The 14,809-nt window shown below is 44.0% G+C and overlaps 1 protein-coding gene across 2 annotated transcripts in view; it reads left to right on the plus strand.

The window, feature by feature from the left end:
- The window catches only part of Aqp7 (aquaporin 7), a 21,382-nt gene extending 18,076 nt beyond the window's left edge, over positions 1–3,306 (plus strand). The window contains exons 2-6 of one of the 2 annotated variants that reach the window (XM_017800421.2): positions 1,079–1,205; positions 1,577–1,714; positions 2,169–2,287; positions 2,456–2,673; positions 3,003–3,306. In XM_017800421.2, coding sequence (XP_017655910.2) covers positions 1,079–1,205; positions 1,577–1,714; positions 2,169–2,287; positions 2,456–2,673; positions 3,003–3,252 — 852 coding nt within the window. In that variant the 3' untranslated portion in view covers positions 3,253–3,306. The remainder of the gene's footprint in view (positions 1–1,078; positions 1,206–1,576; positions 1,715–2,168; positions 2,288–2,455; positions 2,674–3,002) is intronic. The other variant, XM_029568009.1, reaches the window with a different exon arrangement.
- The last annotated feature ends 11,503 nt before the right edge of the window (positions 3,307–14,809 follow it).

Here is a 14,809-nt window from a genome sequence, read left to right on the forward strand (position 1 = left end):
TTCTGTCCTCCCCGGGCATTACATGACACGGGTGTACTTACCTACATGCAGGCAATACACACACAGCAGGCAATACACTCATACACATAAAATAAAATAAAAATAATAAAATATTAAAATTTTTACATAATTATTTGTGTATGTGTGTAGGTACATGTGTGCCACATTGTACCTGTGGAAATCAGAGAACAATGGGGGAGTCTTTTTCTCCTTCTATCATGTAGGTTCCAAGATTAAACTCAGGTGGTTTGGCTTGGTGCAAGTATAGCCTTAACCTGCTGAGTCATCTCGATGGCTCAGGCAAAGAGTGGAATTTGTAAAGCCTAAAAACATGCATGGGGCCAGGCATGGTAGCACACACCTTTAGTGCCAGCACTCTGGAGGCAGAGGCAGGCAGATCTCCGAGTTCAAGGCCAGCCTGATCTACACAGTGAGTTCCAGGCCAGCTGGGGCTACAGGGAGACCCTATCTCAAAAAGACCAAAAAAAAAACAAAAAGCAGACAAGTACTACTGAGAGAGCTAGAGGCTATCCAGCATAGATTGCTGCCTGGCCTCATGCTCGGCTCATCTTGTCACAGGCTGTGTAACCTTAGATAAGCCATTTGATTGCCCATCTGTCAAATGGAGAGAATAGTAGTACTTCTTTCAGATGTACGATCAGGAATTTCCTTAGACTAGCCTGTAGTGTATAAAGAGTTCTGAGGGGAGCTATCCAGACCAGCTATCTCCTCTTTGAAGCCCTGCTCCCACTCCTGAACTCCAGGTGGGCTTGGCTTGGGGTGAGGTGTCTGGATGTGTTATAGAGCTAGCCTTTGATTATGCCATCTCACCCCTGGATCCTTTTAATCCTATCACCCAGCTTTCATCAGCTCAGGTTGAGAAGCCTCACTGGAGGCCAAGGAGGAGAGTTTGAGAGAGAAGGCTCTGGAGACAGAAGGCATGGTAGAGAGGGTCATTATGGGTGATGTTGAGGAGGCCCAGGGCACAGTGGTGGTGAGGAGGGAAACGAGTTGTAAACCTTCTTCTGAGGTTGGGGGATGTTGAGCAGGCAGTTCCCTCAGAAACCCTCCCTCACAGGTATTTGGCCTTGGTTCCGTGGCTCACATGGTTCTAGGAGATAAAAAGTTCGGGAGCTATCTCGGTGTCAACTTGGGTTTTGGCTTCGGAGTCGCCATGGGAGTACACGTGGCAGGTGGCATCTCTGGTGAGTGAGCCCATACCTGGCCCATAACCAAGGCCAGGTGTTCCTGGTGGGCTGTTTCCTGCCCTTTCTCTGGCACAGCTGGTACCTCAACTTTAGGGAGGAGAACACTTCTGAAGCCCTTGTCTCTGCCTCTGTCTTCCCCATAGTCTTCATAGGCACTTTGAGTCATCAGTTTGATTAGCTGGGTCATGTTAGCAAAGGACTCTTTCTCTTTCCTTACTTTCCTTATGAGCAGAAGAGAGAGCCCTTGTTCCAGAGACACATCCATAAACATTAGCCTCCTCTGTTTATTGTTGTTGTTGCTGTCACTACTACTCACTTTGTTGTTTCTGCTTTCACTCCCCTACCACTCCCACTCCTCTGCACGACAGGGGCCCATATGAATGCAGCAGTGACTTTCTCCAACTGTGCGCTAGGCCGCATGCCCTGGAAGAAGTTTCCTGTCTATGTGCTGGGCCAATTCCTGGGCTCCTTCTCAGCAGCTGCCTCTACCTATTTACTCTTCTACAGTGAGTGTTCTTCCTGGGTGCTCTGCTTCCAGCCTCTTTCTCTGAAATACTGGAAGATTCAATCTTGGTATCCTATTCTGCAAAACAAATAGAACAGCTTGTCAGGTGTGAGGCATATACCCATAATTCCTGCACAAGGGAGGCTGAGGCAGGAGGATTGCTGCAAGTTTGTGACCAGCCCAAGACTATATAGCAATTACCAGGTTAGCCAGGGTTACACAACAAAACTATCTCAAAATCCATAAAAAAAAGCTGAGTGTGGTGATGCTTACTTATAATCTCAGTAACATGGGAGGTGGAGGATAAGGAACCCAAGACCAGCCTTGGATACATGAGACCCTGTGTCAAATTTTAATAAAGCCTAGCAGAGTAAAGCATTGAGGTGTTCCCAGCTGTCTACCCTACAACCTCCTTTCCAGAACCCCAGTTTTTAGCTCAGTCTTTGTCTCCACAGGGGCCATTGACCAGTTCTCAGGTGGAGAGCTATTGGTGACCGGTCCCACGTCCACTGCAAACATTTTTGCCACCTACCTTCCCGAACACATGACTCTGTGGTGGGGCTTCCTTGATGAGGTCAGTGATCCAGAGTATCCCACCCCAAGTCCCTCATGATAAAGAGGACAAGAGAATTCTGGATGGGGACCGTGCCAAGATGTCTCTGTCACTGTAGATTTGGGGTCCTGCTGAGCACCTGTGACTTGGCCAGGTCCCCAGTGGGCTACCATGGCATTTATTCCTCAGGTGTTCTTGACGGGGATGCTCCAGTTGTGTATCTTCGCCATCACGGATAAAAGGAACAGTCCAGCACTTAAGGGGACTGAGGCTCTGGTGATAGGTGTCCTTGTTTGTGTCATTGGGATATCCCTAGGCATGAACTCAGGATATGCTATCAATCCATCCCGGGACCTGCCTCCCCGCTTCTTCACCTTCATTGCTGGCTGGGGTCAACAAGTGTTCAGGTATCACCCCCACCAGACCCCATTCCCATGAGCTTCTGTGTGGTCCTGCATGCAATGTAAGGGGCAGTACTCAGGGAGTACACAGAGTCCCGTGGAACCTCCAGGTGGCCCAGGGAGCAGGAGTGGGTGCAAAAGTCCTGCAGATGCAGGTCCTGCTGTGAGACTGTCAATCCTGTCACTAAATCGGGCTGAGGCTAGTTAGGCTCCAGGTGAGCATTCTTTGAGGTATATGAGTGGCTTCGCTGCTTACCCTGTTTTGGTCTGAGTTGGATGCAAGTGCTGTCCTGGGCATCAGTCCCCTCAGCAGGCCCCCTTCTTTTTGCCCACAGAGCCGGGGACAACTGGTGGTGGGTGCCAGTGGTGGCACCCCTTCTGGGTGCCTACTTAGGTGGCATCGTGTACCTGGTCTTCATTCACTCCAGCATACCACGGGATCCTCAGAGACTGGAAAATTCTTTGACAGAAGACCACAAGATAACTGTATCGACCAAGGACCCTCCTGCCCCTGTCTCCATGACCCCTGCTTCAACCCAACTTGCTCCACCCTTAAGTGGCTCCATACCTCTAGAGCACTTCTAAATAGATTTTATCTGTGACCACAGCCCTACAGCAATAAACCACATCTTGTCCCCAGTGGCCCTCCCCTGGGACTTCCTTCTGTTGGGCTTCCCTGCTGGGTTCTTCTGAGAGCACCAGGATTATTTTGCTTGGAACATGCTATGCAGACCAGCTGGTCTTGAACTTACGGAAATTCTCCTGCCTCAGTCTCCTGAATATGGGATTATAGGCATGTATCACCCTGCCTAGTACACTGTAGGATTGTTCTTCTGGGTTCTTTTGTAACATTCAACACTGGAGCACAAGGCCAAAAGGCCTCATTTTTTCCAGCTCTGGGAGCTGGGGTGCCCCTGGGGAAATGTCAAACTTGCAGCCTCAGGGTGAGATAAAGAATACCAGGTAGAGATAGGTGGACTTTCAGGCACTGGTGGGGAGGTGTTGAGGGAAGAATCAGAGGGAGCAGGTAGGGGCCAGCTTTGGAAAGACTTTGAGGGTACCCTGGAATGGGACTGTAGACTCTCCTGGCTTCTCCCTTCCTGGCTGGCCCAGAACTTGTTAAGTAGACCAGGCTGGTCTCAAACTCACATAGATCCACCAGCTTCTGTCTCATAAGTGCTGGAATTAAAGGTGTGGACCACTCATACCCATCTCCTCCAGTTGAACCAGAGAAGACAAGGCTAAGTGCTTCCATCAGAATTCAACCTTTTTCATTAATACCCTCTTCAGTGGCCTTTTAGATATTTTCTCTCTTTCTCTCTTCCCTCTTTCTTTTCCCTCTCTAATTTTCCCTTTTCCCTTTGCTTTCCCCGCCCTCCCTCTCCCTGGAGACAGGGTATTTTGTAGCCTAGGTTGCTGGCCTTGAATAGCACCCTCTATGTAACCAAAGCTGGTCTTGAACTCTTGATCCTCCTGCCTCTACGTCCTGAATGGTGAGATTATAGACATGCAGCACATTACCATATCACCCAATTTATGTGGAGCTGGAGATCAAACCCAGGACCCAGGGCCTCTTGCATGCTAGGTACACCCCCAGTCCTGATTTTTCCTTAATTATAGATTTTAATACCACATGTACACTGTGTATCTGTTGATGTGTTTTTTTGTTTGTTTGTTTTTTGTCTTTTTGAGACAGGGTCTCTTTGTAGCCGCAGCTGTCCTGGAACTCACTAGGTGGAACAGGCTGGCTTCAAACTCACAAAGATCCGCCTGCCTCTGCCTCCCAAGTGCTGGGATTAAAGGTGTGTGCCACCACACCCGGCCCTGTTGATATATTTTATCTGTATTTTATACATATGCTTTAAAAGACATTTCTACAGTCAATTTTTTATTTCCTTGTGATTGGTTGGTAAAACTGAAAACTTTTAAGGGGTTGGCCTCCCTGATTTCCTCCTTCCTGACATCAGAAGAAATTAATCCCAGAGTTGGGAAGGAGGAAACAGAAATCCTTCAAACAGGTGGAGAGATAAGAAAAAGCCTCATGGGCTAGAGGGCAGCAGGCTCAAAGGACCAACTGCTTCAGGGTAGGGGGTGGTCAGGCAGGACTCTGAAGACAGCATCCCCTTCTGTCCTGTCTGCTTCTGTCATTAGTTTCCACAATTACTGAGCACTTACTGTGTGCAGTCTGTGCTTGAGCCCTGGGGATGCATGATGGATGAGGCTGGGACTCTGCCTTTGAGGAGTATAGTCTAGAGGGGAATGCATCCTTGCTGGGAAGGAGTTAAGTGGTGGAGAGAGGGATGCTTGGAGGTTGCAGGCCTCAGAGGGAGGATCACAGCTGAGGCAAGGGATTAAGTCCCTAGGAGAGAAGACATAGCAGAGTATGGTTAAAGGTGGGCTGAGAGGCACACTTTACAGTGTGAGGGGAAGAGGGAGCCTGGACTTCCTTCTAGAAATTGAGGACGAGGAGACATGAATCTTTTAATTTTTAAAAATTTATTTATTTATTTATTTACTATTTATTTATTTATTTATTATTTGTATGAGTGTATTGCCTGCAGGTAGGTAGGTGTGCCCATGTCCTGCAAAGCCTGCAGAGGTCAGAAGAGGGCATTGGATCCCCTGAAGCTGGAGTTATGGATGGTTGTTAGCCACTATCTGGGTGCTGGGAATTGAGCCGGGGTCCTCTGCAAGAGCAGTCAATGCTCTTAACTGCTGAGCCAATTGTCCAGCCCAAGGAGAGATGCTTTTAAAATCCCTTCTGAGCTGCAGTGTTGCAAGGAGGCTGGAGCCGGACCTACAGAGAATGTGGTGAGGCAACATGCTGGGAGCAGCAGGTGCCTAAGGGTCAGTACCGTAGGCCCGGAGATGGGTTTGATAAATCACACAGTACCACTGGCAGGGCTTGGACTCTGTTTGCATGAAGGAGAGGGAAGAAGGAAGAAGAGCAGGGATGATTTCCAGTTTCTGGCTTTGGTGTGGGGCATGGGGATCTTGATGGAGAGCAAAAGAGGAGAGAGGAGCTGGCTTGGAGAGGAAGATGGTAAGTTATATCACAGAGCTGTTGAGTTTGTGTCCTTATGAATTTTAGGATGGCTGAGAAGCGTGTTCTTCAGCAAATCGCTCAACCTCTCTGGGCCTTGATCTTCTCATTTTATTTATTTTTTTTAATTTTTAAAAATATTATTTTTATTTTATGTGTATGAGTGTATTGTCTGCATGTAAGTGAATGCGCCCGTGTCATGCAATGCTGAGGAAGTCAGAAGAGGGCTTTGAATTCCCCTGGAACTCGAGTTAAGGACAGTTTGTAGCCACCATGTGGGTGCTGGGAATCGAACCCGGGTCCTCTGCAAGAGCAGTCAGTGCTCTTAACTGCTGAGCCATCTCTCCAGCCCCGGTCTTCTCATTTTATTATTTATTATTTATTTTATTTACTTTTTGGTCTCATTTTAAAGTGAGGACAATAACACTGTGTGCCATTTGTGTTGCTGTGAACGCTAAGTATGGTGAAATTTGTAAAATGTGTCGGGGCGATAGGCCAGGCATGATGGCACACGCCTTTAATCCCAGCACTCAGGAGGCAGAGGCAGGCAGATCTCTGTGAGTTCAAGGCCAGCCTGGTCTTCATAGTGAGTTCCAGGCCAGCTGGGGCTACAGGGAGACCCTGTCTCAAAAACAAACAAAAACAAAACCCCCAAAACAATAAAAAAAAATTGTAAAATCCTAAGATGAGTGCCTGGCTCAGTAAGTGCTCAGTAAACCTTGTAGTTAAGCCTTTTGTGTGGCCTGGAGCTCAGAAGAGAGCTGAAGGCAGACACAGAAGCCACGGCACTGTAGATGCAGCTGGGCCATGGGAGAGTGAAAGGAGGTGAGGGAGCAGGGCACAGGTAGGTGTTGCTCGACAGGGGTACAAAAACAGACACTGATATACAATCCCATATTCAGCAGTGAAAATTAAGGCACAGTAGGTACGTGCAACAATAAAGAAACATTTTGGATGCATAGCAAGCAACACAGGGAGATGTGGCTCAGTTGGTAGAGGGCTTGCCTAGCATGCATGAAGCCCTGGGTTTGCGCCTCAGCACATTATAAAACCGAGTGTAGTGGTGTACATTATAATCTCAGCACATGGGAGACTCAGGCAGAAGGACTGACATGAGTTTGAGGCCAGTTTGGGCTACAGAGTGAGACTCTCTGTCTCAAAAAACAAAATAACAAAAAACCAGCAATACGGTACACTCCGTTATGATACCACTGGTTTTTATTGTTTGTGGTTTTTTTGTTTTTGTTTTTTCTGAGACAAGATCTCCTGTAGCCCCAGCTGGGGTGGATTCACTATGTAGACCAGGCTGGCTTTGAACTCACAGAGATCCTCCTGCCTCTGCCTCCCAAATGCTGGGACTAAAGGTATGTGCCACCATGCCTGGTTGACAATACTATTTTTTTTTTTTCTGGTCTTTTTGAGACAGGGTCTCCCTGTAGCCCGAGCTGTCCCAGAACTCACTAAGTAGACCGGGCTGGCCTTGAACTCACAGAGATCTGCCTGCCTCTGCCTCCCGAGTACTGGGACTACAGGTGTGCGCCACCACACCCGATTTATACAGAACATCTTAATCATCTTCCCCATTGGCTCCATCCTATAGCATCCCCCCACTTGAATTCATATATTCTGTCATTTGTGTTAAGGCCTATCAAGTTAGTGTTCCCAGATGTCCCTCAGTTCAAGTTCATCCACTGAGGCCTAGTCAGTATATCTAGAGTCCCCCCAAGATACAAGATAAAAGCGCCACTACTGTGCCAACGTTATTTGCAGTGCTGGCCATTGATGTGGTTTTTAGGCCTTGAGGCTGGGGTTGGATCGATGATTGATGTTCTCCCTTCCCGGCTTGTACAGTGCTCTCCAAAGCTATGAGAGCTAGTCTTCAGGGGAAGTAGCTTCCAGGTCAGTTCCAGCTCAGTTACTCTGAATCCTGTGTCCAAAGTATGTCCTGTCTTCAGCAATAGGGTCTTGCCCTCAAGTTCTGGGAGGCAATCAAGGACTGTGGCAATAGCCTGTGTAATCTTGGGAGTCTCTTAGATTACCCTGGCCAACAACTCAAAGGAAGGTTTCTCCTGTCTGGCACTGTTTCTTGTTGTGTCGTCTGCAGCTATACACATGGTCTCATGTAGAGATACTGTATGTGTAATTTTTCAATATGTTTTGGAATAATATAATTCCCTCTGTTTTTTTTTACACTAGCTAGACATTATATCTCTCCTCTCTCTCTTCCTGTCTTATCCTCCCTCCTTGCCTTCCCCATTTAAAATGTTCCCATTTTCCCCATTTCTTCCTTGATAATTCCTGTCTGCTATGGTCCCACCTCTCTTGAGCTCCTGTCCCTTTATCCCCAAAGCTCCTTATATAATCCTCCCTCTTCCTTCCCATTTAACTACGCCCATTTTACTCATTTCTGCCTTAGTAACACCTGTCTCCTATTGTTCTTCTCTCTCAGGTTCCTTCTATCCCTTTACCTCCCTGGTTCTCTTCCATTTTTCTGGCTCCTGCAGTTACATCAGGATATGTATTCACATATAAGGATTTGGTGCTAGGATCCACAAATGAGGGAGAACATATGTCTTTTGTTTTTCTGAGTCTGTGTTACTTTACTTACTGTAACAGTTTCTAGTTCCATCCATTTACCTGCACATTTCATTATTTTGTCTTTCTCTACTGCTGAATAGAACTCCACTGTATAAATGTACCACATTTTCATTATTCATTCGTCAGTTGAGGGACACTTAGGTTGCTTCCATCTCTTAGCTATTGTGAAAAGAGCAGCAACAAACATGGTTGTACAAGTGTCTCTGCAATAGGATGAGTCCTTCAGGTATATGCCAAGGAGTGGTATAACCGGGTCATATGGTGGGTTCATTTTTAGTTTAAGAGTTCTCCACACTGCTTTCCATAGGGGTTGCACAAGTGTGCAAGCCCACCAGAAATGAATGAGCATTCCCTTTTCTCCACATGCTTTTCAGCATTTGGTATCATTTGTTCTCTTGATCTTAGTCAGTCTGCCTGGGGTAAGGCAAAATCTTAAGGTGGTTTTAATTTGCATTTCCCTAGTTATTAAGATGTTGAACACTTTTAAGGATATTTCTTAGCCATCTTTATTTCTTCTTTTGAAAATTCTCTGCTTAGATCTTTAGCCCATCTTTTAAAAAATATTTTATTATTTTTATTTTATGTGTATGAGTGTATTGCCTGCATGTATGTGAATGCACCCGTGTTGTGCAATGCCGAGGAGGTCAGAAGAGAGCTTTGGATTCCCCTGGAACTGGAGTTGACGGTTCATAGTCGCCATGTGGGTGCTGGAAATTGAAACTGGGTCCTCTGCAAGAGCAGTCAGTGCTCTTAACCACTGAGCCATCTCTCCAGCCCCTTTAGCCCATCTTTTAATTGGGTCATTTGTTTTCTTAATTGTCTTTTTAATATTCTGGATGTTAAACCTCTGGCAGATGTGTCGGTGGTGAAGATTTTTTTCCCACTCTGGGTTTTCTCTTCTCTTTTTTGGTTGTTTCTTTTGCTGTACAGAAATTTTTTAGTTTAATGAAGTCTCATTTGTTGATTGTTGACCTTAATTCCTGAGCAACTGGTGCCTGATTTAGAAAGCCCTTTCCTAGACCTATGCCAATGTTTTCTTCTAACAGTTTCAGGGTTTCCAGTTTCACATTGAGGTCTTTGATCCATTTGGAATTGACTTTTGTGCAAGGTGAAAGATAAGGGTCTACTTTTATTCTTCTACAGGTGGAGATCCAGTTTTGTCAGCACCATTTGTTGAAGATGCTGTCTTTCCTCCATTGTGTGATCTTGGCACCTTTGTCAAATATCAGGTGGCTACAATTGTGTGTACCCATGTTTGGGTCTTCAATTATGTTCCATTGAGATATGTGTTTATTTTTGTGCCAGTACCATGCTGTTTTTATGACTTTCGCTCTGTAGTATACTTTGAGATCTGGTATAGTAATTCCCCCAGGGTTGCTTTTTGTTGTTTTGGCTATCCAGGGTCTTTTATGCTTCCATATGAATTTTAGTTTTTTGTGTTTTCTAATTCTGTGAAGTATGTCATGGGAATTTTTATTGCGATTACACTGAATCTATATACTGCTTTTGGTAGGATGGTAATTTTCATGATATTAATTCTTCTAATCTATGAGCACGGGAGGCCCTTCTATCATCTTCTGGTGTGTTCCTCAATCTCTTTCTTTAAAGATTTAAAATTTTTGGGCTTGGTAGGGTGGTGCATGCCTTTAATCTCAGTACTTGGGAGGCAGAGGCAGATGGATTTCTGTGAGTTCAAGGCCCACCTGGTCTACATAGAGAGTTCCAGCCCAACTGGGGCTACAGGGAGACCCTGTCTAAAAAAGAAAAAAAAATGTTTAAAATTTTCATTGTAGGGGCTGGAGAGATGGCTCAACAGTTAAGAGCACTGACTGATCTTGCAGAGGACCCAGGTTCAATTCCCAGCACCCACATGGCAGCTAACAACAGTTTGTAACTCCAGTTACAGGGGATCTGATGCCCTCTTCTGACCTCTGCCAGCATTGGTATAGTATCATACCATCTGCAAAAAGGGATAAATTTCACCTCTTTTTTCCCAAGTAGTACTCATTTAATTTCCTTCTCTTGTCTTACTGCTCTAGCAAGAGTTTCAAGCATTATATTAAAAAGGAGTGGAGATAGTGGACATCCTTGTCTTCTGTTTTTTGATTTTAATAGGAATGCTTCCAGTTTTTTCCATTTAGAATGATGTTAGCTGTGGGTTTGTTGTATATAGTTTTAAGTATGTGAGGTATGTTTCCTCTAGCCAAATTCCCTTTAGGACTTTTTTTGTTTGTTTTTGGTCTTTTTGTTTGTTTGTTTGTTTTGTTGTTTTGTTGGTCTTTTTGAAACAGGGTCTCCCTGTAGTCCCAGCTGTCCTGGAACTTACTATATAGATCAACCAGGCTGGCCTTGAACTCATAGAGATCTGTCTGCTTCTGCCTCCCTTGCAAGTGCTGGGTTAACAGGCATGTGCTACCATGCCCGGCTCCCCCTTTAGGACTTTTATCATGAATGTATGCTAAATTTTTTTGAAGGCTTTTTCTGTATCCATTGAGATGATCATGTGATTTTTGTCTGAGTCCATTTATATTATGACTTTTAATGACTTATGTATATTGAACTATCCCTGCATCTCTGGAATAAAGCCTACTTTATCATGGTGAATGATCTTTTTGATGTGTGTATGTGGCTTGCAAATATTTTGTTGAGAACTTTTGCATCTATGTTCATTAAGGAAATGGGTCTGTAGTTTTCTTTTTTGGTTGTCTTTACCTCGTTTTGGTATTAGAGTGATATTGGCTTCACAGAAGGAATTTGGGAGTTTTCCCTCTGTTTCTATCTTTTTGACTTATTTAAGTAGTATTAGTTGTAGATCTTCTTTAAATGTCTGGTAGAATTCTTCTGTGAATCCATCTGGGCCTGAGCTTTTTTCAGTTGGGAGGTTTTGTATTACTGTTTCAATTTCCTTATATCTTATGGGTCTATTTAAACTGTTGATCTCTTCTTGGTTTTTAGCTTTGGTGGTTCCCATGATTTTAGATATCCATTCATTTCTTTTAGGTTTTCAAATTTAATAGAGCATAGTTTTTAAAGTATTCTCATAATGTTCTGGATATTTTCGGTGTCTGTTGTGATGTTTCCCCTTTCATCTCTGATTTTGTTGATTTGGATTTGCTTTTTTCTTTTGGCTAATTAGGCTAAGGGTCTGTCTATCTTGTTTAGCTTTTCAAAGAATCAGCAAGTCTTAGATTCATTGATTCTTTGTATTGTTTTCTTTGTTTCTATTTCATTCATTTCTGCTCTGATTTTTGTTATTTCTTCTCATATGCTGGGTTTGGATTTAATTTGTTCTTGTCTTTCCAGAGTCTTGAGTTGCAATGTTAAGTCATTTATTTGTGCTCTTTCTGATTTATTGATCTCCCTGTAGCCCCAGGTGGCCTGGCACTCACATGTAGAACAGACTGTCCTCAATGTCACAGAGATCTCCTGCCTCTGCCTCCCGAGTGCTGGGACTAAAGGTATGTGCCACCACCTCCAGCTTCTGATTTTTTAATGTAGGCACTTAGAGCTTAGTCCCTCTTATGGCTGCTTTTAAAGTGTCCCAGAGGTTTTGTTGTGCTGTATTATCCTTTTTGCTTAGCTCCAGGAACATTTTTATTTCTTAATTTTTTCTTTGATGCATTCATCATTCAGGACTGTGCTGTTTAATCTCCATGAGTTCCTGTAGTTCCTTTGATCAGAATGAAGTGACCCTCTTTATCTCTTCTGATTAGTTTTAGTTTGAAGTCTATTTTGTCAGATATTAGAATTGCAACCCCTGCTTGTTTCTTGGTGCCATTTACTTGGAATATTCTTTTCCATCCTTTCACCTAAGGTAGTGCCTGTCCTTGAAGGTGAGATGGGTTTCTTGCAGACAACAAAAGGACAGATTTTGTTTCTTGATTCATTCAACTAGCTGTGTCTTTTGACTAGGGAGTTAATAATTATTCTCCTCTTTTTATGCCTATGATACATAAACTCGGTCTTTTCATGGTGTTCCACATTTCCTCCATTGATATTTAAAGTTATTATTGAAAATGTGTATTGGTTGGTGTCATTTTGACTTCTGTTTGCATTCTTGGTCTAATTTTGTGTTTCTACAATTATACCTTCATTTAGTTTCTTTCTGTTGCCCCTGTGGTATAGTTGTTCCTTTCTCCAGTCTTTGTATTACTTCAAGTATTCTGTGAAGGGCTGGTTTTGTGGACATGTATTCATTCAGGCTATTTGTGTTGTGGAAGATTTTTCTTTCCCCTTCAACTATCTTAGACATTTTTGCTGGTAAAGTATTCTGGGCTGGCATCTATGGTCATTTAGAACTGGGAATACTTTGGTCCAGGCTCTTCTGGCTTTCATAGTTTGCATTGATAAGTCAGCTGTAATTCTGACTGGTTTTCCTTTATATGTGACTTTTCTTTTGCAGCTTTCAGTATTCTCTCTGTTCTATACATTTAGTGTTTTTTAAAAATATTTTATTATTTTTGTTTTATGTCTATGAGTGTTATGCCTGCATGTAGGTAAGTGTTCCATGTTGTGCATTGCCCGTAGAAGACAGAAGAGGCTGTTGATCCCCTGGAACTGGAGTTACGGACAGTTATTAGCTGCCATGTGGGTGCTGGGATTCGAACCTGGGTCTTCTGCAAGAACATTCAGTGTTCTTAACTGCTGAGCCATCTCTCCAGCCCCACATTTAGTGTTTTTTCTATGATATGCCATGGGGAGTTTTATTTCTGGTCCTATGTGCTTCTGGTATTTGTATGAGCACATTGTTCCTTAATTTTGGGAAATTCTCTTCTACAATCTTAAGATTGATCAATACCATTAACCTGAAATTCTTCTCCTCTCTCTATGCCTATGATGCATAAACTTGGTCTTTTCATTGTGTCCCACATTTCCTGCATATTCCATTTCTGTGTGTGTTTTTAATTTCTCATAATCTTTGCTTGAGCGGTCCAATTCTTCAACTTTATCCTCTAGTGTTGATATTCTGTTTTCCATTTCATTCATTCTATTGGTGAGGCTTTCTCCTGTTGTTTCAAATTGACTTATTGAGTTTTGCACTTCCTTCTTCATTTCAATCTGAGTTTTCTTCAGTATTTCTCTTTGTGAATTCAGTCAGAAGTTTATCCCTATCTTCTTTTAGTTCTTTGATTTTTATGTTTGTGTGTTCTTTAAATTCATTGAATTCTTTGATCATGTTTATGATTGTTCTGTTAAATTCTGAGCTCTGGGTTATCTCTCGGGAGTTCTCCTTGCAGAACCCTTCTATAGGACTGGTGGTGTTTGGTGGGAACATATTATTTTGGTTTTCCATATTATTATTTTTCTGTTGTGATTTTGGTATGTGGATTTCTTTTGTTGCTTGTGATTCTGGTATGAAACTCTAGCCTTCCTTTGTTGAGTTGAAGTCTGCTTCTGTTTGTATTATTGGTGTGGTTGTTTTCTTACTGGGTATGTGAAGTTGGTTGGTTGAGACTTCAGGTTCTCTCAGATTTTATATTGGAGGGATCAGATAGCTTGAGTCTAGCTACTCAGGAGTTCCCGAAGAGGCCCAAGTCAGGCTCCAGTCAGGTACTCTCAGGTGTCCCCCTAAGGTCTGGACCCCTACTAGCAAGCATTCACAGCACAATTTGGGAAGCTCGCTAAGTGGGGTCTGATTTTGGCCCTCTCAGGCAGTCTGCAAAGGTCTGGACCCCTACTAGAAGGCAGAGAAGCCTAGACTTAGGGTGGTGGAATGGACTGTAGGTGGTCCCAATGTAGGGGGATGGGCACAGCATGATTTGGGGAAGTTCATCAGCACATTGAGGCTGAATCCAGGCACTCTCAGGCAATCTGCTAAGGTCTGGGCCCCTACTGTAGGCAGAGAAGTCTAGCCCTGGCACAGCAGGAAGGGCCACATATGGTCCCAATGTAGGGGGTTGGGCATGGTATGATTTAGGGAAGCTCACCACCAAGCAGAGGCTGGATCCAGGCACACTCAGGCAGTCTTCTAAGGTCTGGGCCCCTGCTGTAGGGCAGAAGTGGGAGCCCTGATGAAGTGGGAGCAAATATATATATTTATGTTTTATGTATGTGAGTGTATTGTCTGCATGTATATAAGTGCATCTGTGTCATGCAATGCCCTCGGAGGTCAGAAGAGGGTGTTGGATTCTCCTGGAACTGGAGTTACAGATGGTTGTTAGCTGTCATGTGGGTGCTGGGAATCGAACCCAGGTCCTCTGCAAGAGCAGCCAAGTGCTCTTAACCACTGAGTCATCTCTTTAGCCCATGATGTAAACTTTTAAAAGCTTACATCATGGGCTAAAGAGATGATTTTCTAGTTCTAGGGTTAAAATTATGAATTCTTGCCGGGTGTGGTGGCACAAGCCTTTAATCCCAATACTTGGGAGGCAGAGGCAGGAGAATCTCTATGAGTTCGAGACCAGCCTGGTCTACATAGAGCACTCCAAGCCAGCTGGGGCTACAGGGAGACCCTGTATCAAGAAGACCAAAAAATAAAATAAAATTTGAATTCTTTATGAT

Source organism: Nannospalax galili, unplaced genomic scaffold, assembly GCF_000622305.1.
Source record: "Nannospalax galili isolate Female #2095 unplaced genomic scaffold, S.galili_v1.0 scaffold341, whole genome shotgun sequence".
Lineage (NCBI taxonomy): Eukaryota > Metazoa > Chordata > Mammalia > Rodentia > Spalacidae > Nannospalax > Nannospalax galili.